Source organism: Verticillium alfalfae, genomic scaffold (assembly GCF_000150825.1).
Source record: "Verticillium alfalfae VaMs.102 supercont1.3 genomic scaffold, whole genome shotgun sequence".
Lineage (NCBI taxonomy): Eukaryota > Fungi > Ascomycota > Sordariomycetes > Glomerellales > Plectosphaerellaceae > Verticillium > Verticillium alfalfae.
The window spans coordinates 2,310,110-2,332,969 of NW_003315036.1; the positions used below are offsets into that span (position 1 = coordinate 2,310,110).

General features: G+C 54.3%; 8 protein-coding genes across 8 annotated transcripts; 1 reads left to right on the plus strand and 7 right to left on the minus strand.

Moving 5' to 3' along the window:
* Positions 1–569: 569 nt before the first annotated feature.
* Positions 570–1,379, minus strand: VDBG_03223 (predicted protein; the record flags this gene model as incomplete). The annotated part of the gene is made up of 1 exon (XM_003007038.1): positions 570–1,379. One exon carries the CDS (start codon positions 1,377–1,379, stop codon positions 570–572), a length of 810 nt encoding a protein of 269 aa, XP_003007084.1.
* A 1,318-nt stretch (positions 1,380–2,697) lies between these two features.
* On the plus strand, positions 2,698–6,737 carry VDBG_03224 (predicted protein; the record flags this gene model as incomplete). Its single annotated transcript, XM_003007039.1, has 3 exons — positions 2,698–2,975; positions 3,033–3,683; positions 3,758–6,737. 3 exons carry the CDS (start codon positions 2,698–2,700, stop codon positions 6,735–6,737), a joined length of 3,909 nt encoding a protein of 1,302 aa, XP_003007085.1.
* A 290-nt stretch (positions 6,738–7,027) lies between these two features.
* Positions 7,028–8,478, minus strand: VDBG_03225 (S-(hydroxymethyl)glutathione dehydrogenase; the record flags this gene model as incomplete). The annotated part of the gene is made up of 7 exons (XM_003007040.1): positions 7,028–7,139; positions 7,197–7,289; positions 7,344–7,372; positions 7,426–7,987; positions 8,052–8,198; positions 8,270–8,324; positions 8,397–8,478. 7 exons carry the CDS (start codon positions 8,476–8,478, stop codon positions 7,028–7,030), a joined length of 1,080 nt encoding a protein of 359 aa, XP_003007086.1.
* A 752-nt stretch (positions 8,479–9,230) lies between these two features.
* Positions 9,231–11,299, minus strand: VDBG_03226 (vitamin H transporter; the record flags this gene model as incomplete). Its single annotated transcript, XM_003007041.1, has 8 exons — positions 9,231–9,551; positions 9,607–9,820; positions 9,880–10,026; positions 10,086–10,325; positions 10,386–10,760; positions 10,811–10,895; positions 10,960–10,970; positions 11,034–11,299. 8 exons carry the CDS (start codon positions 11,297–11,299, stop codon positions 9,231–9,233), a joined length of 1,659 nt encoding a protein of 552 aa, XP_003007087.1.
* A 990-nt stretch (positions 11,300–12,289) lies between these two features.
* On the minus strand, positions 12,290–14,882 carry VDBG_03227 (conserved hypothetical protein; the record flags this gene model as incomplete). Its single annotated transcript, XM_003007042.1, has 3 exons — positions 12,290–13,741; positions 13,869–14,479; positions 14,720–14,882. 3 exons carry the CDS (start codon positions 14,880–14,882, stop codon positions 12,290–12,292), a joined length of 2,226 nt encoding a protein of 741 aa, XP_003007088.1.
* Positions 14,883–15,495: 613 nt separating this feature from the next.
* VDBG_03228 (unsaturated glucuronyl hydrolase) lies at positions 15,496–17,073 on the minus strand (the record flags this gene model as incomplete). The annotated part of the gene is made up of 1 exon (XM_003007043.1): positions 15,496–17,073. The coding sequence occupies one exon, from the start codon at positions 17,071–17,073 to the stop codon at positions 15,496–15,498; it is 1,578 nt and encodes a 525-aa protein (XP_003007089.1).
* Positions 17,074–17,937: 864 nt separating this feature from the next.
* Positions 17,938–19,950, minus strand: VDBG_03229 (conserved hypothetical protein; the record flags this gene model as incomplete). Its single annotated transcript, XM_003007044.1, has 2 exons — positions 17,938–19,052; positions 19,266–19,950. 2 exons carry the CDS (start codon positions 19,948–19,950, stop codon positions 17,938–17,940), a joined length of 1,800 nt encoding a protein of 599 aa, XP_003007090.1.
* Positions 19,951–20,522: 572 nt separating this feature from the next.
* Positions 20,523–22,004, minus strand: VDBG_03230 (riboflavin transporter MCH5; the record flags this gene model as incomplete). Its single annotated transcript, XM_003007045.1, has 1 exon — positions 20,523–22,004. The coding sequence occupies one exon, from the start codon at positions 22,002–22,004 to the stop codon at positions 20,523–20,525; it is 1,482 nt and encodes a 493-aa protein (XP_003007091.1).
* Positions 22,005–22,860: the final 856 nt, after the last annotated feature.

The following is a 22,860-nucleotide window of genomic DNA, read 5'->3' on the forward strand; positions in this document are numbered from 1 at the left end:
GAGTAGCATTGCCATCCAATAGCATGTGGTTTCTTCGTTGTCGATTCAAGATCGTCGCTGTCAGGTTGTCTTTGCAACATGGCGGCGCCGGCTCAGGCCGAACTAATGAGCCGGCGATTCCGCGTGTCTTAGACCGGGGGGGGGAGAGGAGAAAAGGTACAACCGCTGCCTCGGGACTGAGCTAATCTCAATACTAAAGTTTGGCGCCCCCACTTTGCAGCTGAACAGGGGAACAATACTATAGATCCCGGCGCCACCATGCCAATGGCTGAACACAGCGTTCCGTTTGTCAGCTCTGAATAACAGCCAGCGAATTTTGAGCTTCCTGAGCAGTGTCATCTCGGCGAAGCTCACAAACAAGGGACCTCGAAAGGCTTCACTAAGGCCGCATCATATGGCAACGGACAGGATTGTAGGATTCGCTAAGCTTCTAATAGCAGGTTTGCTGCGACTGGGCCCATCCTCCGCGGGAAAGCTGCCTGTTGCGGCGTGTCCAGTACCCTCCACAGAAACGCTTGGTCACTGACCCACATTTTCGCAATCCCGATTCAGGACGTATGGGTTGCTTCTTAGAGGGGAAAGTTGACAGCTGCCAGAACGAGACCTACCGCTAGTGTCTCGCCCAACCACTGGAACATTTTGAGACTAGCGCCAGCCGAAACTTCAACGTGCTCCGCAGACCCTTGGTCGGTGGCTTTCGAGCCAGAAGCTTCTGTGCTGCTAGTGCCGCTAATACGATCACCCTCTGTCCCCTTGCTACTTGGACTGGACGGAGTTTCGATATGGTCGGTTGAGTTGCTGTCAGGTCCAAACTCAGGCTGAGGAGGTATCGGAACCACTGGTTTGACCCCGCCGCCACCATCGGAATGATCGCCAGGATGATCAGCAGAGTGGTCCGAGCCAGGGCTCGGAGGCACGTTCGTCGAATCCGGCCCTTTCTTGTCTGTGGCATGAGGCACAGCCGTAGGGCCCGGTTCCAGAAGTGTCAGCGTGTATGTGACTGGCGAAGAACCACACGTGTCACAGACAGTCGCGGTCTTGACAAAACCAGGGGGACAGATGTCTTTCGAGTCAGGAAGTCGGCAGGGCGAGTAGCTTGTGCCATCGCAGTCGTATGTCACGGTGTATGTGTGGGGATGTAGTCCACTGGGAGAGCCTGGCTCTGGATCAGCACCCAGAGTAGGGAGTACAGTGGTGTAGGTCACCGGACAAGCAGGCTTGCTGTCGTCCTGAGCAGCCCATGTTTGCGTTGGACGGAGACTTGTCAAGGTAACGGGGGGGGCCAAAACCGCAGCTCCCGCACAGCGCTTGTCGATGGGGCCCTCGGGACGGGAGGCTGAGGAGAGCACAGGGAGAAGAAACAGCAGTGGTAAAAACATTGTGAAGAAAACGAGATCAAACGAATGTGGAAGTAATGTCGAATGTCCGGCCGGGTGAAGGAATTAGTCGATGGGGCCACTGTTGTGTCAATGCTACCAGTTGTGAGGCCGCAAGCCGCCTCTAAATACGTTCAACAATGGCGCGCAACCTGAATTGGTGATTGCAGGCTTGGAGCTTTCCCAGAAACTACCTTCCGCATTCTGGAGCAGTTGTACTGAAAGCAGAATACGTCCCGATGCATCTTGTTGATATGTCCAAGTCGACCCTTCATTCCCTTAGTTTGGCTGGCCATGAGACCGTTTACTGTCAGCTCCACCTGACTCGACAGGTGCTATTATCAAAGCTCCAGCCCTTCAGCTGCGAACTTACATCCTAATTGTCTCGGCAGTGGTAACCTGATATGAGGCGTCACACTATGTAATTGAAAATGTCAGCTTTGTGACTCAGTTTGCAGCCACTGCATCTGACACGTCTATCCCAAAGAAGGCCCGCCGCACTGGCTTATGGAGTTTTGGTTCACGACTTGGCAGTGTTTCCCCTCATCAACTCATTCCGGAAGACAGTTTTTAGACGAACTTCACTGCATTCCGGAAATGATATCTCAGCTCTGAAGGTATGGTTCGTTAATATTACTGCAAGCATCAAATCAGGCCATTTGGACAAGCGAGGAGATGAACCTTAGTTGAGACAGTCATATTTTTCATCACATGTGACGGGGAACAACCCTCGTCTCATAGCATGTCAGTACTGACGTGACAGAATCAATTCCAACGCGGATTCGTGTTTAGAAAAGCAGCCGTGGTGGTGTGAATTTCTTGAAGCTTTCGTGTCTTCACGAGCTTCACTCAAGTCTGAACAGGCTGTCTGCATGCCATTGCGTTCATTCTGCACCTGTGTGCCCCCTCAGTCTCGGCCCTTAGCGTAGGTGGCTTGGGCAGCTTTCAGGCACCGTGGTACGGGAGCGCGTCTCGACTAGTGTCAAACTATGCATAGCGAGGACTCCTGTGACCAAGGGTTGACCGGAAAGGGGCAAAGCCAAGCTGTCAATGAGCGAATGCGTCTGTTGTCCTCATCGTCAAGGGGTGGAGTCAACGCAGACCAGAGATTCCATCCGAGGAACTCGAGGGAGGCTCCAAGAGACCATGAGTGATCCCATCCTTAGATCACAACCAACAGAGGCTACACATATAAACTGCCCTATGCACTTCACTGCTCCGAGAATCTAGATTGGCAGCCATCAAGTCACTCGCTTCTTTCTTCTTCTTATTTCAACAAGTCCCATCTGTTGCCGTTTGTTTGTGAAGGTAACTCGAAACCATGCTCAACTCACTCACGCTTACAGTGCTGAGTGGACTGTCCCTGCTTCCACGTCCAGCAGCAGCGCGACCTGAGCCACGAAATGCAGTTTGCCCTCACGCCGAAGTCACTCTGCAGCCTGTGGTCTGTGTTGAAAAAGTTCCCATTTACCTCAGCACACTCGTGTGTTCGAACACAGTGTTGACCGTCGCCGGGACTACCATCGACGTTTCCAATGCACCAACTCTAATTATTTCCGAATTCCTGGCTACCACAACCGCACGATACACTTCAACCTTGTAAGTGAATCCAAGTGGTCTCCGCCATCATAAGTTATTAATCAGTTTGCTTGCCAGAAATCCTGATCCTGCTTTCACCGGACCCTTCACCACCGTGACAGGTGGGACATGGACGGGCACAACTGCTACGACCTTGACCGTCCCCCCCGCTGGCCCTGACACAACAGGAACAGTTGTGATCCTGGAACCTACCAAGCCGGGCCCTGGTTTTACCGGTCCCTTTACCACCGTCACAGGAGGCATATGGACTGGCACAGCTGCCACAAGCGTGACTCTTGCCCCAAACCCTGGCGATCCCACAGGCACAGTGATCATCCTCGACCCTTCTTCTGATTCTGGCTTCGATGGACCATTCACTACTATAAATGGTGGTACATGGACCGGCACAGCACCTACTACAATTACAGTTGCGCCTGATGCAGGTGACCCTACTGGCACGGTCATTGTTCTCAACCCGACTTTAGATTCCGACTTCAGCGGACCCTTCACCACGGTCACTGGTGGCAGTTGGACTGGCACAGTACCAACTACTATAACTCGGCCGCCAGGTGCTGGGGATTCCACTGGCACCATTATTGTTCTCAACCCAACTGTGACCGACGCAGATACCTTTACTGGGCCGTTCACTACAGTCACCGGCGGAAGCTGGACTGGCACAGTCACCACAGCCTTTACACTGCCCCCTGGGCCGGGGGATACTACGGGCACGTAGTGATCCTTGATCCAGTAGTCACTGATGCTACTACCTTTACTGGTCCATTCACAACGGTGACTGGAGGTAGCTGGACCGGTACTGCTGCCACCACAGTTACCGTCCCTCCTGGCCCGGGAGACGCTACGGGTACTGTGATTGTCCTCAATCCCGAGGTCACTGCGACCACTTTCACTGGCCCATTCACAACGGTGACTGGAGGTAGCTGGACTGGTCCTGCTGCCACAACAGTCACTGTTGCTCCTGGCCCAGGTGATGCTACTGGAACCGTGATTGTCCTTGAGCCTGAGATCACAGGAGCGACGACTTTCACAGGTCCTTTCACAACAGTAACAGGAGGTAGCGGGTCTGGCACTAGTGCAACAACTGTTACTCTGCCCCCTGGCCCTGGCGACGCTACTGGGACAGTCATTGTGCTGAACCCCACTGCAACAGAAGCTCCAGTCTTCACGGGACCCTTCACTACGATTGATGGCGGAAGCTGGACTGGAACTGTTGCCACGTCTATTACCCTGCCTCCAGGATCAGGTGACTCCACAGGAACGGTTATAGTTCTTGACCCTCTACAGACAGATGCAGCTACGTTCACCGGGCCATTCACAACTGTTGGCGGCGGTACCTGGACTGGGACTGTGCCTACCACCATCACGCTGGCTCCCGATGAAGGCGATCCCACTGGCACTGTCATTATCTTGAGTCCTGCGCCGACGAGCCCAACCACTTTCACTGGGCCATTCACAACTGTCGATGGCGGAAGCTGGACTGGGGCAGTACCAACTACAATCACGCTGGCCCCTGACGAAGGCGATCCCACTGGCACGGTTATTATCTTGAATCCTGCAACGGATATTACAACGACTTTCACTGGGCCGTTCACAACTGTTGAGGGTGGTAGCTGGACAGGGTCGGTTCCTACATCAATTACCCTTCCACCAGGACCAGGCGACGCCACTGGCACTATCATTGTGCTTGATCCTTCCGATGCGGCTGAAACTACCTTCACCGGCCCCTTCACCACAATCACGGGAGGTTCTTGGACAGGAACAGCCCCTACAGCCTTCACGAGGGATCCGTCTTCTGGCGACCTGACGGGTACTGTGATCGTCTTTGTTCCCTCCGAATCAACAACAACGTTTACCGGACCTTTCACTACACTTGATGGAGGCTCGTGGACTGGCACCGGTCCTTCAACCCTGACCCTTGCTCCTACCGGCACGGACACTATTGGTACTCAGATCATTTTCACCCCTGTTGGACCGAGCGACGAGCCATCGTCCGCAAGCCAGACCAACGGTGCCTCAGCTGCTTCTAGCCAGCAACCCGTCACTTTGGGTACTCAGGAACCCTCTGGGGCACAGACGTCTGCCGCTTCAAGTGGGGGAGCTGCTTCATCAGGGGCTGCTTCGAGCGCAGAATCCGCCTCTTCTGTAGCAGTGTCAAGCCCCGTACCCGCGTCCTCCGAGCCAGCCTCATCTGCTGATGCATCGAGCGCTGCGCCGGTTTCTTCAGAGGCGGCATCGTCAGCTCCTGTTTCAAGTGCTGGATCCGCTTCCTCTGCTGCTGCATCTAATTCCGAGCCAGCTTCATCCGCTCCAGCTTCGTCAGCAGCGGCTTCGAGTGCTGAGCCAGCGTCTTCCGAGCCAGCCTCTTCGGCCGCTGGATCAACCGCGACTGTGGCCTCTTCTGCACCTGCGTCCAGCGCAGAGCCTGCTTCTTCTGCACCAGCTTCTTCTGCGCCGGCGTCATCCGCACCAGCTTCTTCTGCGCCGGCTTCTTCTGCGCCGGCATCTTCTGCGCCGGCGTCATCCGCACCAGCTTCTTCTGCGCCGGCTTCTTCTGCGCCGGCGTCATCCGCACCAGCTTCTTCTGCGCCGGCTTCTTCTGCGCCGGCATCTTCTGCGCCGGCTTCTTCTGCGCCGGCGTCATCCGCACCAGCTTCTTCTGTGCCAGCTTCTTCTGCACCGGCTTCTTCTGCACCAGCTTCTTCTGCACCGGCTTCTTCTGCACCAGCCTCGTCCGCAGTAGCCTCAAGCGCAGAGCCTGTCTCCTCTGCGCCCGCCGAGTCATCCCTTACTCCATCTACCACTGTCGAGTCTTCCGCGTCTTCCACCATTTCTGAGTGTGTTGTAACTCAAACCACTGTGACCGAGACTTGTAGCGTTGGTCTGCCCGGAAGCTGTGCCGACATACCCAACACCAATGGACTGGCTCTGATTCCCGTTTTGGCCTCTTGCACAGTTACTCTTGGACCCTTCGCGGCTGGCAACATTCTGACGTGCTTGACAACCAACATCAATATCTTCACCGCCGGTACTGACATCGCGGAGTGTGTTTTGACCGCACTTGAGGCTCGCTGCATCACGACGCTTCCATCCGCATGTTCATCTTTGTCGTCCAGCAACGGCTTGGCGCTGATCGGGAACATCGCTGGTTGCACCATCGCTCTTGGGCCTTTCGCCCTGGGTAGCGCTGCTAGCTGTCTCTCGACAGGCTCCATTACTTCTTCCAGCACCGGCGTCGGCGTTGTCGAATGTCTCGAAATTGCCTTTGGCATAAGATCTGGCGTTGTCACAATCACCGACCCTGCCCTCTGCGCCACGGCAACGCCGACACCCGTCACGCCTGTCTGCGCGGAGGTGCCCGCGCCGTGCCAGGATCTTGGAGACGTGAACGGACTCGCCCTTATCGCCGCCATCCCTCTTTGCACGGCGGCCCTCGGCGTCTTTGCCGTCGGTAATGTCGCCACTTGTCTTGGTACTGATCTGATAAGCCAGAACAGCCTCGGAACGACAATCGTGGGATGCCTGGAGGGAGCGCTGCAGACAACCTGCATCAGTGAACTGCCGGGCCCGTGCCAGAACTTGCAAGACAATACCGTCGTGCAGTTGGCCATCAACCTGCCGCTGTGTACTGCAGCTCTCGGCCCTTTCGCCGCCGGAAATACTCTTACTTGTCTGACTTCAGGTCTAGGCAACGGGAACTCTGTTATTGAGTGTTTGAACGACGCCCTGTTTGGAGGAGGGGGTGCAGCTGCTGCGATTCGTATCTAGAGCCCCCAAGCTCGCCTCTGAAGGCCTGGTTTTAATCTGGGAAATTTGTCCTATCTGTTTTCGTGGAAAGGAGTCTCTTTTGTTAGTCGGAATTCAAGTGTCAGAGAGTGTGGCAAGATTGAGAAAGCTTGGCCGATCTGCCTAGGTTTCTATCCATGGATCATGTAATCAAGAAGTATCTTCCCATTGGTATCTGGCACGCGCCGTGAATTGCGAAGCCATTTGTCGTTCGTTTCACATCGAGATGACTTGTTTTGATAGGCATTTGTTTATTATGCGCTGGTCATGGTTTACTGACGACCCTCCCAAGGCTTAAGAATGACTTTTTGGACCTTCATCTCGTCAAAAAGCTTGTACCCCTCGGGCGCTTCGTCAAGGGGGATTATTTTATCGAACATGAATCTGTCAACTCATCAGCATGCGAAAGTTTCCGATGGAAATTGTGATTGCCGCCTGTACCCGAGGAGGTGTTGCTTCTTCTCCAGTAAATCAAGTGCATCAGAAAAGATGGATCGCACAGGGCAGCGGCCCATCTGTACACGCAGGTTTTTGCTGGATCATTGTCAGCATAGGTGTTGGCTAAGGCCTGTACTGCCTGTGACTTACTCGTAACCATCTGCGCCGGTGAACGGAAGCTATTAAACGTGCGGTTAGAGTAGCCTTCGCAGGATGTTACGGCGGAACGAACCTCCTGACTGTGGACACCGACACTGCTGATGACACCCCACGGACGAACCAAGTCAAAAGCAGTCTGCATCGCCGGCTTGAGACCGACGACTTCAATAATGGCATCAGCACCACGACCCTCAGTCACCTCGTGGATTCTCTCCAGCATGGCTGCTGTGCCTTCATGGAAGTTTAGTGTTTCTGCGCCAAGATCTGCCGCAAGCTTGAGGCGACTTTCGACGCCATCAATGGCAAAGACCTTGCGGGGACTGTACTCGAGGGCTGTGATGAGGGCGCACAGGCCGACGGGGCCTAGCCCAATGACAACCACGACGGCATCGGCCCACCTCTCGAGCCCAAGCATTTCCCTGGCATTCGAGGCGCCGAAGAATCCAGTCGGCCAGATGTCGCCCATGAGAAGGGCAGCATCAGTCATGAGGCTCTCGGGGGCCTTGAGAACCGTGCCGTCGGCGAAGGGAACGCGGACGTACTCGGCTTGTGCGCCGTCGAGCTTCTCACAGCCGAACAAGAGACTGTTTTCGCAGCGCGACGAGTATCCATTGCGGCAAAAGTAGCACGCCATGCTACATGCCCGTTGTCAACACTGTTTCTGGTCTCGGCGATAAGGAAATCAAGATAAACACGAACCACGAGGTTGTGAAAGGAGACACAATCCTATCGCCAATGGAGACCGTCTGGACCGAAGTGCCGACCTCGACAACTTCACCGCTAAACTCGTGACCCATGGTCACGCCAGCCGCGCAAGGCTCAATTCCACGGTACACATGGAGGTCGCTGCGTGATGAGTTAACTGATCTGTGCCTACCGCAATGGAGACAGATTGGGTTGGCTGAAGAACCACCTACGAGCCACAGACAGCCGCAGCTTGTACACGGACAATGATGTCTCTCGGATCTTGGACTGTTTTCGGAGTCAGAATGCGGGCTTGATTTACAGGGCCGTCTCTGAGCGTATCAAAGGTGAGTGTCTTACTCGCTGGGATAGGTTTCTCCTGTACCAAGACACTCTTGAGACCGTTGAAAACAACAGCCTTCATCGGTTTAGAGCGATCCATGCTGTACGAGATTCAGAAAACTCAGGGGCGTGTTGTTGTGAGAAAAAAAAGTGTTTGTTTGGTCAGATCCTATGCTTGAACGGGGAGATCTGGTCATGACATCTGAAGTGTGGTCAACAGACGTTTTGTCGCGGGTTGTGACCTAATGAGGGACTCAAACCTTGCTCGTGCTGTCAGAAGTCGTCTTAGTCATATCGTACTGTGTGAGGCGGGGCAATCGCCGACATCGGCTTAAAAGGGCGTGGCGCTGGGATGAGAGTAGAGAAAAGCGGCGCCGTATTCGAGGCCCGCGGGCAAATTGTATGTGTGTCATGTTACTGAGCATAACAGCCATGTTCTTCTCACTCAACTCACATTTATGCCTGGAGATATATTTGGAACTGACGAAGATGGCCGTCCTCGGGGTGGCTGCGACGTGTGGCGCAAACATGGAACAACCACCAACAGCAAATAACTCATGGGCTCAAGCTAGGAAACCACGTCAACGCAACCGCAAGCTTGTAAATCTTCGTGAAGCTGTCAAAATAAGATGCTACATTATGCGATCGCTACCATGTGCAAAAGACACATTCAGGGAAATAGAGCGAGATCCATTCCAACTAGCTGAGCGTGGCATGCTTCTACTCTCTGGCTACTGCTGCAAACATTGAGGCCTGCATCCGACGCCAAAGTTACCACCCTGTTACCACCCTGACCAAGTCTTCCAGGATCCACATCAGCGATCAAAAGACCACGTGGCGGCGGTCTCCATGTTACTCTTTGCGTTCAGTGATACTCAGGCCCACTGGCTTTTGCTCGACCTCCATAGCACCATGTCCGGGCTTCGAGTCGGAACTGTCGGGCTCCTCAAGCTTTGCATCGAGGGCCTCCTGGTTTTCCTCCTCCTCAATAGACCTCTTGTACAGGCCTCTCTTCTGGTCACGTCGCCAGAGAATTTGCCCGATCAAGAAAAAGGTCATGTAGCAGCAGGTCAGGACGACGTTCGCCGTGAAGCCACGAGTCCAACGGGGTCCCTCCGTGATGGGGAAGGTGACCACGTTGTACCACGTGAAGAAAGCCCAGCCGACAGTCATCTGGAATACATATGGTTAGGGCGGGACCTTGACCTGTCGTGAGTGGGAAACTTACCATAGCACCAGTCGTGAAACTCTTCGCCTCGTTATCATCCTTCATAATGAGATGTACCCAGGGGAATAGCATGGGCGTGATACAGGAGGTCATGCCGAGCATGAAGTACGCAGCCAAGTGCAAACCGAGCGGCGTATCCCAGACAAGAAGTGTGGAGTGGCAGAAGAGAAGGATTGTTGCCGCGAAGAAGAATGGAACCCAAATTGGATAGACCCTGCAAAGCAGGTTAGCGATGGTTCATCTGAGATACTGTAGAAGGTAGTGGGAGCTCACATCACAAATGAGGGCACCACAACGCCGACAACAATGGCGAAGGCTTGGACGCCGGTCGGGAGAATGTTGATCATTTCGACGGAATACTCGCCTGTCGACTTGACCCAGACAATCATCTGGCCAGCAACCCAGGTCGTCAGCTGGAAACTAGTGCGTGACATGTTAGTGAAAACGTAGACGGTCGTCAGGCAGATGATGGCTCATACCAGACGTATGTGCACACTGCAACGTAGAAATGCCAGTGAGTGAAGACGCGCTTGAGCATACGCTTGCCAATCTTGCGACTCTTCCTCACACCGTCATCCTGCATGCGGGCCTGAGCCAGTTGCTGTTCAGATTCCTTGAGCCACCAGATGCGCGGGCTGGTAGGGATACCGGGATACAGGAAGAAACCTGCGATGGCAATGGGAAGAGAGATGATTCCGTCAATGATGAAAACCCAGCGCCTGTGCAACAGAGTCAGCAATGCGAAGCTGAGCTTGAGAAGGGCGTTTTCGTGAACATACCATCCCTGCATGCCACCCTTGCCGTCCAGACCGGCATGAGCTGCAGCCTGCATGTAGCCACCAAACATGGCGCCGATGTTGCTAGAGACGTACCACACGCCGGCGCGCTTGAACACCTCCTCGGACCTGTACCAAGAGGCCAAGATGTACAAGGATCCGCTGGCAGCCGGGGTCTCAAAAAGACCCATGAGGAAGCGCATACCGTAGATCATCTCAGCGCTGTTGTTACGGGACTGACAGAAAGTGACAATGGTCCATAGCAGCTCGCAAATTGGAAGGATCCAGCGAGACAGCTTGGGTCGAGAGATAATCAACATGACGGGAATTTCCAGTACAAGGTAACCAATGTTGTAGAATGTATGGAACAGATTGTATCTGTAAAGTAAGTAGGAGGTCTTGATAAATCTTGGCAGCCGGGATCTTACTCAATGCCATTCAGATTGAGATCCTCCTTCATGCCGGAGTTGTAAGCGTTGTTGATGTTCGATTGATCAAGCCATTTGATGAAATCTTTTCATTGTTAGACTTTCCCGTTACAGCTGAGCTGAAAGACCATGGGAGAGGAATCACATACACATGGAACAGCTTTCAATGAGAGTTAGCGCTGCCCATTACAACACGCTCATGCGAGAGAATACCAAGACTTACATGAGGGGCAGGATAATGCGGTCTAGTTTCTTGAGAAGTCTCGTCTCCTCCTTGCTGTAGTGACTAGGGTACCAATCGAAGATGTACAGCCATGCAATCCACAAGTTTCTCTGTGGAGGCTTTGCAGACGAGCTCACCACAACTCCATTCTTGACCACACTCTCAGGCGGATCAACTGGCGTTGCCGAGTCGGATGGGCGCTGGGCCTGCTCGTGCACAGGTTGGATGTTGAGTTCATCGTTCGTTCTCTGCTGGGAGGTCGACATGATGGGCAATTCCTCGGCAAAGCGGCGACGGATGTATAGTCTTGAGGTCGTAGAATCCGAGTCCGACTTGTTCATTCGGATCCTCAATGGCCATCCGACGAGGTTTTAATTATATTTGAACGTATCCACTGGTTGTCCGGGGCCCCGGAGTAAGTGACAGCAGGTCGATCTACCCCAGATACTCAAATTGCCACGAGGAGCCGCTGACTTGGTAGGCCTGTCGGAACATGGAGCAATTGGCGACACTCGCGGGCCTCGGGAAAGGTCCTGTCCGTTGCTGTAGTTGATCGTGGCTGGATTTGGATTTGCGACCCCGCTCAGCACAATCTCGAAATGGAGCACATTTGGTGTGTCAGCCTAAAAGTTAGTTTTTCTGCCAACGTTGACTCGGACCATTTGTCGGCGCAAAGGAGAAGCCCCAGCGCTTTCGGTCTCCGGATGATGTTCGCTCCGTCGCGAAAGCTAAAGACTCCAAGACGTGTTGCACTCGCTAATTCGCCTGACAATGCCCCGAAGTGAGGTGTGATTGCGCAACGATTGCAAAGTCGTTGTTGGTATGACCCACTCCAAGCCTTTCCACTGCTTGAATAGAAATTTGCATCAGAAGTCGATTGCCTGCTTAAAATAGTAGCAGTCCGGATCTTTTCCCACCAATTTGAGTTAAGCCTACTTCCACCTTTCAAACTGCTGAGAGAAGCGCCCCTTTTCCTTGTTGGGGATGTATTTCAACGTCAAGGGTAAATCTCGGACTGGCTGAGCCCATTATGATAAAGGGTGGCAATATGTATTATCACGGCGTGACATGTTTACACTTGTTACAATACCTAGGATACTTCGAATTACGCAAGAAAGCCCAAAGCCTCTCTACGGACTTCACATAGTTGGGCGTTGATGAGATCAGATAGTCTTCAGGTGGCGTCGAGAAAGATACGCACCTAGGCCAGCCCAAACCCATACAGAATGGTCTTAGTACAAATATGGTTCGTGCTCTCACCAAAGTCCTTCGTACTCTGACTGAAATACCCCGTCATCATAACTGATCACACGATCCATGTTCATGAACTGCTGGTCCATGAAGATCTGGGATATTGCCCCCAGTTCTCCGCTACCGGTGGCGCTGATGGGAGACTGTGCTTGGAGAAGACCAGTGGGACCAGTCGTAAAGCCCATTACCGGAGCTGTTTGTGTCGGCGGTAGGACTGTGAAGGTGTCACCTAAGCCGAAGTCAGGGCGTGGCTGTGCTGGATGAGACTCTCTTCGAGCTGCTGAGGCTGTCGCAAAAGCTCCAATTCCTGCCTGATGCCGTGCATCTGACCCAGGCCGGCCCAGTGAAGGCGTTTGATCTATTTCGGCAGTATATCGCAAAACGCTTATAGCATAAGAAGCGTCGCCCAGACATCTGTTATGAAATTGAGACAATTTACGCGAGTACTTTGCTGCAAGATTCAGGCGCTCATAGTCCTGCCTGTGAGGCCCAGTCCAGCGTCTTGCCATCTCATCCAGGCTCCTTACTAGTGACCAGAACTCAGGCGCAAGAGTCTGCAGAGAGGAGCTCTGTGCTGCGGCATGTCTCCAGCATAGCAGGAGCACTTTTGCGCCAATATAAATGCCGAAAGCAAACTGGCTAGACACTGGTGCTGTCGGAGGTGCGTTCTTCAAATAATTCTGCGTAATCGTTGCGATTTCAACAGCTGCAGCCTGGCAAGTCTCCAAGCTTAAGAGGCTTGGAAGGCGGTCCTTGAAACTCCATTCCGGAGATGGGAAGGCCATAACTTGGTGAAGCAGGATAATCGAGGTATTGTGGGTGATATGAGCAAGGGTCAAATTCGGGTCCATCCGTGACGTTTGCCTTGCCATATTGGCCTTCCACTTCTGTGGTAGGAACATCTTCCAATGGACCAGACGAAGATCAAGCTCTTTGAAGCGTGTAAGCCAGTTCGACAGATCACGGTTGTCTCGTATGTTCACCTTTTGCTGGAGGAAGTACGCATTCACTCGACTAAGTGATTCGGTTGCTTCCACGCTATATGCAAAGGCTCCAACTGCAGACATATCGGTTCCTCGAAGCTGGGCTCCTGGCGACGCCCCCGGGTCAGAAGGACTGCGTTTCTCGCTTTCCGAGGAGGCCTGGTAGTGCGAAGGCAAAAACGCGATGGGGTTTCCGATGCGGCCAGCGGCCTTGTCCCAGATGCCGAAATAGGGAGTGTTTACAGGGTCTTCTTTCCGCCAGGTAAAGCCATCACACGGTAGGCGACGGCTCACATCGTCCGAGGTCAGGCTAGTGTTCCATCCCATCGATACGGAACAGAACCGATCCAGATTGAAAACGGACCAGAACACCCTGCGACGCTCTTCGGCTTCTGTCCAATCCTGAGGAGGCGGCAGTGAGACCCAGGGCTGAATCAGTGAGGGTCTGTCTGTCCCATCGATTTCGACCGTCAGCTGCAAGTACTCAACAGTGCGAGTCATAGACCCGACTAATGACCATGCAAGTGAGCCCTCGCCGTTGCCTATCTGAGTTATGGATGTCAGCATTGGCTCAAAAGGGTACGCAAGGTGTACAAAATACATCGTTAAAGGCTACGATGACCAGAGCCTGGAGACTCTCGACGCTAGGACTCTTCATGGCTTCGGCGACGATCCAGTCTCTTGCATTCATCTGCTGTTCGTACGGAAGCGTCCAGGCGGATGAAATTTCTACGTCTTCGATGAATCGAGACGCAGAGAGCATCATGGCATACAGCACTACCCGTAGCCTTTCGTTATCAGCTGGGCGGACGAGACGACGTCGCAGGCGGCCCTCGTGTATAATGGGTATCCATGGGTGGATGTGGCTAAAGTAAGAGCACATAGATGCCTCTAAAGCTTCACCAATTGGCATTGGTGGAATTTCAAGGCCAACTTGTGTACGAGGTCCAGTCATACCGGCAGCCGAGCCAGTATCTACTCGACGGCGTTTGTTCGGGGGAGGTCTGTCTCTTGGACCATTTACAGCCTGGTGGTCGGGGGATGTGGCGGCCATTTCATTGAAACGTTGCAACTCTCGTGCAAATAAAGAAAGAATCTCATATGGATTAGTGCTTGCAGGAGGGGAAACCGACTCTTTTGCCGTGTCCTGAGAGTTTGTGCCGTCTTGTGTCACTCGGGGACCTTGCTGTTCAATGAGTTTCTCAAGGGCGTCTAGTAGGCCAGTGGAGTGAGCAAGGTTTCCATTCTGGGGAATCAAGTGTTCGAAATGTAACGCGCTCGTAGCTTACCAAGTCGTCGTTGGAGCATTTCGACTGCGCCAGGCTTAAGGCCTGGCTTTACTCGCTTCGTCTCGTAAACACAATCGCCACCTTAGCGACAGCGCTCACTATCAGCCAACTCTTCCAGAGTCTTGAGGGGCCCGGCACTCATGTGGAGTGGTCGTAGACTCACTAATTTTCCGACACTGCTGGCACGTGGGAACCTCGCGAGAACATCGAAGCTTGCGCCGGCGGCAGCCATTGCATGCCAAGCCACCCTCGAAGGCATTGATGCTGCTGTCGTCGTTGCCTTCGTTCGCAGCGTCGCTATGATTCTCGTTTGGCTCGTCAGTCATGGCTGGTGTTGCTGCTTGGAACTTCCCTTGCCCCCTCCCTCCTTTCCCTTGTTTCGGGGCGTTGTCGTTGATTTATTCTCAAGGCTACTCCAAGCGTAACCTGTCGAAGGGCACTCCCGCCGGTGTTTGTGCGGGGAAAAGTGTGGGACATTCAGTGTCAATCTGGAGAACATTGTAGATCTCCACATCTCAGTAGAGGATAAACAGATTCCACTGTCGATCCTTCATGGGTTGCCTGGGTCGCTGTCGCTGATTCGTTGACCCAAAGAAGGCCCCTGTACGGGAAGAGGGCCTCGGGGGTGCGCAGTCCGAGCGACCTGTCCCGAGGTCCATCACTGTCAAATCTCAGTCGCAAGGGTGGGATTATGAGCGTGGACAATTCATGGCTGATCAGGGGTGTACACGTTTTCCCGGTTCTTTTGGACCTTGTGGATCCCAAAAAGACTACAAGGGGCTGTGATCCTTAGTTAGTTTAATAAGTTACGCGCACCCGCAATGAGTATCGCATGTATCAGCATGTTGTGATCTATCCATCTACCGTATTGTGTGTGTCAAAAGAGCTAGGATGCTTGCACCTGTTCCCGCAAATGACCTTTCTATCCTCGAGCTCTCCTTATACTAGCCCCATCTGTAGCAATCGGTTCCCGTACTCGACCAAGTAGTAGTCCCCGTAGACCAGGCCATGATCCCAAATTCTCCTCCGCGCTCCATCGTTGTTGTTGGCTGTGCCGTTCTTCAGCACAGCATCGAATGTCTTCCCAGGCACCACATCCTGAACCACAAGCTCGCCATCAGCAGAAGGGTCACTTAGGAAACAAGCTCGCTCTTCAGCCAGAGAAAAGTCCAATGTGTCCTTCACAATTGTGATGGAAGCTTCAAGGAAGCGGCTGGCGACCGAACGTTGCGATATGGCGGTAAGGGCCTGGAACAGAATGAGCATGCCGTTAGCTGCGATCACACCCGCAGAGCTGTCCCGAAGAGGCCTCGTCTCGTCCGCGACTGGCCCATCAAAGTCCCAGAGCGGGACATAGCGGCCGATTCTGCCCCCATTTGTGACCTTCTCCACAAAGGATGGTGCGCTTTCCAGCCGATGGATGAAGTACTCTGCCGCACCGCACGCTGCGTCGAGAAACTCCCGCTTCTTCGTCCACATGTACGTCTGAGCATAGCCGAGAATGGCCCATGCCTGCCCACGCGACCACGTCGACGCATCGGCATAGCCCTGGGCCGTACGGCGCCAGTGCAACTCGCCAGACCTCGGATTCAAGTTGGCAACATGGCAAGTCGAATATAGCTGACCACGATACCCGTTTTTGGCTGTGGTCACTATTCTCTCGGGCCTCAAGTGAGTCATGAGCAGCGTCTGGGCATGCGCTGTTGCTATCGCTGCGAGTTCCTCATCACCACTGTGGGCTGAGGCGTAGTAGAGCAAGTCTAGGTTGCACAGGCTATCGATGATGATGATGGCGTTCTCCTCCATGTCGGTGATGCTAATGTCTCTCTTTAACATGCAATCCCAGCTTCGGATGGCCCGTACTGATGGAACATAACGGCTGGCTAGGCTCCGAGCAGCCTTAATGATGGTGTTCAGGCTTCGATGATTGCCAGTCAGCTCCCAATCGCGCTGAAGAGCAGGCATGATGATGAACCCCAGATCGTGGGTGTCTGTACGAGCTGCCATGTCGTGCAGAGGCTCCAGCCAGATTTCGCAGGACCTCGCAAGCTGACTGGACAACTGCGAAACAGGGATCGCTGTTGTATCGCCAAGACCGGTATGCTGTGGGAATCGAACACATCTTTCCTTGAGGGCAGCGAGCTCGCCTGGGAAAAAGCCACAAGTCCAAAAGTCTGGTTCTCTGAACTCGTACTGGCCATTGCTCTGCTCTGACTGGGAGACTGTTTCGGGGAAACCGGTTGGGGTTTTATTGGTGCCAGTCGAAGAGGCCACACCGGTCAAAGATCTCCCCGCAGTTCTGCAAGCCTTCGCAACAATATTCTCGCTGTAAAGCTCGGCGAGATGAGTCTTGAGATCCCGATCGGCAATAGGGAACTTCTGGTCCTGGTCGACGACGTCAGACCAAGAAGTTTCGCTACCCGGAGAGCTCTCGCTGGGCGCATCCAAGATATGAGGGGAGTCTGAGCTTTCTGATGCTGCCGGAGACATGGTGGCTGGTAGTGTTGGAGACGACATTGTGAGATGGCTGAAGTTGGCACGATGGTATTGCCATACAAATACAGTAGCAGTTGTTGGATATGCACTTCTTCAACAATGTGCCGCTTTCTACCTTTTGTGCATCGATCTTATGGCCCGTAAGATCCGGAACCAACGGGGAGCCAGTCTCACGGATACGTTATGATCCGCCGCCGATAGCCATTGATGATCTGAGATTTGCGGATGTTGTTGCCTCGGAGAAGTCCAATCGGCCCAATTCTACCCGCCGCCTCCCGTCGTGGTGGGGTATAGATGCTCCATGGCCGACTGAGTCGTACCGAAGGCCCGACGCCCGCACGTTTCTTGCTCTTCAGCGACACTCAGCTGAGCTTCCACTTGCTATCGGCCTTATTGGGTCATCCTTTGCCTAAGGATTTTTGGCGCGGGCGCGGGTAGCGCAAAAAGTCGCAACATGCCACCCAGCATCTGAACAGTGTTGTGTCGTGGGGGTTCACATACGTTGCCCATTTCTCTGCCCCTGTCACTTGGAAAGGGCGTGGCTCCGGTCCCTGAAATTCATCACAAGAGCAGTGATGACTTTGCCGAGCGAGTTCCAGTCGGATGATCTCTTTCTGGGGCACAACAGCGACCTCAAGACTTGCAGCTTGTTTTATCCAGGCCATTCAGTAAAGCAAATTTTGACGTCCTCATAGAATACAGACCGCGTAGCTGCGACGGGCCTCACAGGTAGAGATGCCTGACAGGCAACTGTCATGAAGGCATGGTCAAACGTGAAACATAGCATCACCAGTATTCCATCGCCCAGTCACTCCCCATTGGACATCGGCAGGACGGAAGTGAGAAGAAGCAATATATTGTATTGAGGACCTTTAAGTTTGGCGATCACGTCAAAGTCCAGACGCCGCCTAAGAATAAGAATTCTGTCGGCGGTGCGTTCCATGAGCGTACTGCCTCCTGACGGCAGGGATGACTAGTGGCGAACACACCCGTGACTATGACCATATCGGCATTCCCAAGCTGTGGCGGGAACTTGCGCCTGAGCGTTGGTATCTGCGTTCGCGATGCCATCAGATTTGTGTTTGGGTCTGGACGAAGGACTTCAGCACTGGTTGAAAGTTGTTCGGCCACCGACGCACTAGATAGGTCCGCGATACCACTTGCACTTTTCCTCGACATAACAAGAGATCTCCGTTCCTTGGCAGAAACAGAATAACACTCTGTGCCATCAAAGTCGACCTGAGTAGCTTCAGGAAAAAACAATCCCTTCTCAGTCGTTGAGGCGATGGCAAACCCGCCGTCCACTACCTGAAGGGACGGCGTCCAGCTTGGCAAAGAAGAATAGTTGAGCTTGTGGATTCTGAAATGCCATCCGGGGAAGGTCACCGGGCTGCTGATGAGTGTGGTGTCGATAACGATATCAAGATAGCTCCACGGCCTCCAACGGCTCGTGATGCCAGATGAAGTCTCATCGCGGGTTTTGACCTGCACAAGCCCAACATCGGAAGGACTCTGTCTGAGGCTCCAAGATTCACCATTATCGATGGAAACAGCAAGCGTGCTATCCGGGGCAAGCTGATGGAGCAACGTCCCCGTCGGCACGCTGAAACCAAAGGTAGATGAATATGCAAGCTTGCCGTACTTGGCTTCCCGTGCTTTGAAAGGTTTCACAGTCCCTTGGCCTGATGACAGCAAGTAGTGATGGACACTATCGTTGACAAGGATTTGACGAGGGGGCCAGATCACCTCAGCAGGCTGGAAGGCGGGTGATGGAAGGTCAGCGGGGTGAACTCCTTCCTCGCACTGCCAGAATCCGTCTCCTGCTCCGAGCGCGAGCACAACGAACGACTTCAGACACCAGTACACTGACTGAGGAGAGTTGTAGTCCTCGCTCATGTACATGTTGGGATAGAGAAAGCCGATACTCAAACAGCCATTCGTGTGGAACATGGTAGCACGCTCTGGCGCTGCCCACCACCGAAGATGACGAAGAAGAAGGCCTTTTATGACAGGCATGCTGAGGGCGTCGAGCTTCACGAGGGCAGCGACAGCCCAGAACGCCGCCATGGCGAAGCGATATGTCATGCTGCGCCCCAAAGGGGATAGCGGCGCCGTCACGGTCGAAATATCGCCAGTACTTGGTCGCGAACTCGTTTGCGTGCCGCCGGTATCGCGTCACTCTCTCGCCGTCACCGCCAACAAAGTACACGTACAGCAGTGGCGCGAACTGCATGGCGAAGCTGCCCGAGTAGTAGTCGGCCTGCGCTCGGCCATCGCTCCAGAGGCTGTCGCTGCTCCATCCCCTCGCCGACGTAAAATGAATCCAGCATGGCGAAAGTCTTCGTCGACCTGGGCTTGCACGTCGCTTGCGGGTACACCCAGCACTTTGGTCAATGCCAGGTTGCTCAGGACGCGGAACCAGCGCCAGTTGTTCTCGGGCATGCGCTTCCCGTTCATTCCGCTGAGCCAGGCAACTAGATTGTTGCGTGCCGTTTCGCTCATGGCGTTCAATACGATATCTGGGTTCGACAGTAAAGTGAAGGAGATGCTCTCTGTCTCGACCATGCGCTGGTCGACATGACCGATGGCGCCCCAATATTCGGGATGCAAGGGATCAACACCATTACTGAGGCCATGGACCCAGGTCAAGAGCTTCGGATCTTCTTGCGCCGTCGCCTCTGTCATCAAGAGTGGAGCGACAGCAAACAGAGGCCTGGCAAAGCCTTCCAATTGCGCCGCGACATCGTCGAAGCCAGCGGCTGTCTCAATCGGGAGCCGGATACGGGCGCCCGAAGCAGATTTGTGGGGGTGCAGCGGATTGATGAAGGCCGAGGCCGCTCCGACCATGTCGGCGCGGCTGCGGAAGGGATTGCCGGTGAAACCAGGAAGAGGTGCCATGGTCTTGGGTCTCCGGGCTTCTGGGCAGGTCGGAATCTAGGAATGAGCCTCTCAATTTGACCCCGCGCACTGGAGGCACCGTGTTCGGAAGTCGGGCTATGTCCCGGGTGGTCGCCGATTGTAAGCGGCGGGCCTGTAGTTTGATTGTCGGACCTTCGGGTCAACCATTTGGACGATGCTCCGATGTTCCTCTGGTATGCTGGAGCTTTAAACCGTATGATGGATTTCCGGCACGTATCCTAGGTCATGGAAGGAGCGTGAATTCTGCTATCTTATGGCCCATCCTCGCGCGACTCAATTACTGAACCATTTCCGGCGTACCGACTGCCTGGTCGTTGTGATCCTATCCACACACGCCCTCTGAAGGAACTTGAACCACGGAATGAGACGGGGGAGCAAGAGTCGTTAAGTGGATTCATTATTGTGTTGTTACATGCCGAGCCATACCTCTTTTCCCGGCCAGCTCCAAATGTCGTCTGTCTCTACCTGAATGTTTTCCCAAACTTGAATGCTCAATGCTCAATACTCAATGCAAATGAATGCCCAATACATGCCAACGCCTTCGATGCTCATCAAACAATTTTTTTCAGATCGAAGCCTGCCAGCCTGTGCCTCGCAACCAGCAGGAAACAGGTGCTCACTACCATCGTCATGCCGCAAAAGAGCTGCAGACCCAGATACTCGCCGCCCTGCGCCGCGACGATGGCACCGGCAATGGGGCTGCCCGTCAGGGCGCCGAAGGACTGCACGGCAAAGGCCGTGCCCGTCCGGATGCCAATCTGTCGAATGTCGGAGATTTGCGCGACAAGGGCCGGTCCCAGCGAGATGAAGCCGCCCGACGAGAAGCCAAAGAGGACCACGAAGAGGATGACGGTGACGTCGCTGCGGCCGGGGATCCACAGGCCGAGGGTGACAATGGCGCTGAAGACGACGATGATGATCATGACGTTGTAGCGTCCCATTTTGTCGGCGACGATGCCGGGAATGATGCGACCCAGGATGCTGACGGCGTTCATGATGGGCAGCAGGTAGGTCGTCAGCGTGGGGTCCATGCCCTGCTCCTTGGCCTGGATGATGATGTAGGTGAAGGGCAGGAACATGCCCCAGAAGAACATGAAGAAGCCGCAGACGAGGAGGGCCATGTTGGGGTCGCGCAGCGTGTCGACGTATTCTCGGAGGACGAGGGGGCGCGGGTTCGGCGGGAGGCGAGACTTGACGGTGAAGCAGCTGACAGTCAGGAGGCCAAGGAAAAGGAAGGCGACGGCGCGGATCGTCCAGGGAAAGCCAACGTTGAGGATCTCGGGGTCGATCATGCGGGTCATCATGATGGGGAGAACGACGCCGCCGAGGGAGGAGCCCGACACCATGATGCCGAGAGCGGCGGCACGGCGGCGGAAGAACCACGACGAGACGGATGCGAGGGAGGCGTTGAAGGCAGCCGAAGACCCCATGGACGCGACGAGCGACTGGGCGAGAATGAACTGATAATATTGAGTGGCGAGCGAGGTCATCATGAGGCCGAAGACGTACACGATGGTGCCGCCAATGAGAAGGGGCCGGGGTCCATACGAGTCGTAAACCCGGCCCCAGATGGCACCGCCGAAAGTCATGCACCAGACCTGCATGCTCGTGATCCAGCTGACCTCAGAGGCCGAGTAGTCGGACAATGGACCCCTGAGGTAGTAGTCCTGGAACACACCCACACAGTTGACAAGGCCAAAGGTACAGAACAGCGCGCACCAGCCTCCGAGAACAACGAGCCACGCTTCCAGGCCGCCGTCAGGAAAGTCGGCGGGATCGAAGCCGGTCGAAGGGCTGCTCCTAGCTGCTTCGACGTCCCCATGCTTCTTGGCCGTTGGTGCGGCACCGGTCTTCTCCATCTCGGCTTGCACGACGTCGGCGGGTTCCGGGTAGATAGCGGCCTCGGTGTGGTGGATCTGCGTCGGGATGCGGTCGAGTGACGGTCGTACTGTTGAACCAGACTCGGCTCGTGGTCTACGTTGATTTGTGGCCGCCTTTTCGGCCGCGATGAATGAGTTGGACGAATCCGACATGTCGCTTGTTGTTGATCGCGGCATTGTGATGACTTTTTGAGATCCGTGCAATCGATGATGAGCTTTCTCCGCGTGCCGTTCAAAACGGGGACCTTCGTCTCCTTTAACCTGTGTCAAAAGTTTGATCTGTTCGCTGTGAAGCTATGTGCGGAAGACGGAAGACGGAAGGCGGATGTAAGGTGCCGAGCCCGAGTAGTGCGAAGATCGCGCCCTAGTACAAACAGCGATTGGCAGATCGAGCTCGGGGCTACAGCCTCTTCAACCGGTCGTTAGAAATCACCGTAGTCTCGGGTTTATGGCCACGGAGCTTAGCAATCGCGGCGTGACGCGTTCGTTATGTGTGTAGAGCGGGAGAATTGCTGCAGTAGGGGGTGACTGTAGGATCGCATCGAGAAGAGGAAAGGCAGCACGCCCTTCAACGACAATCATAGGACGCGATTGGACCATGATCTTCTATGTGATTGACAAAACGACCATTTTTCTCGCTCTGACTCCATCAGTCGACCAGGGGGTCTACGGTAAAGGCGTAGCTACTCTGGGTTGGCCGCTGCTGATTGCGGCCGACATCCGCGTGTCATGGCGGTCGGTCTCTGGCCGCCGCAAGACTGTGGGGCGACAAGACCTGAATCCGCAACTGTTCGAGCTTTTCTCTGTGTATTCTTGGAGCGCAGCCTCTCATTCACAATCTTGAGAGCGGTTTGAGTCGAGTACGGGGTCAGTACGTGGCTTGGGATCCTTGCCTCGCGGAGCTTATTGCGCTGCACAGCAACGCTGTAGCGGATGCCCACCCAGCGTCATCACCATCAATAACTCAGCGTGAGAGATCCAACACGTGAAAAAAGCCAGAAGGTGAGTG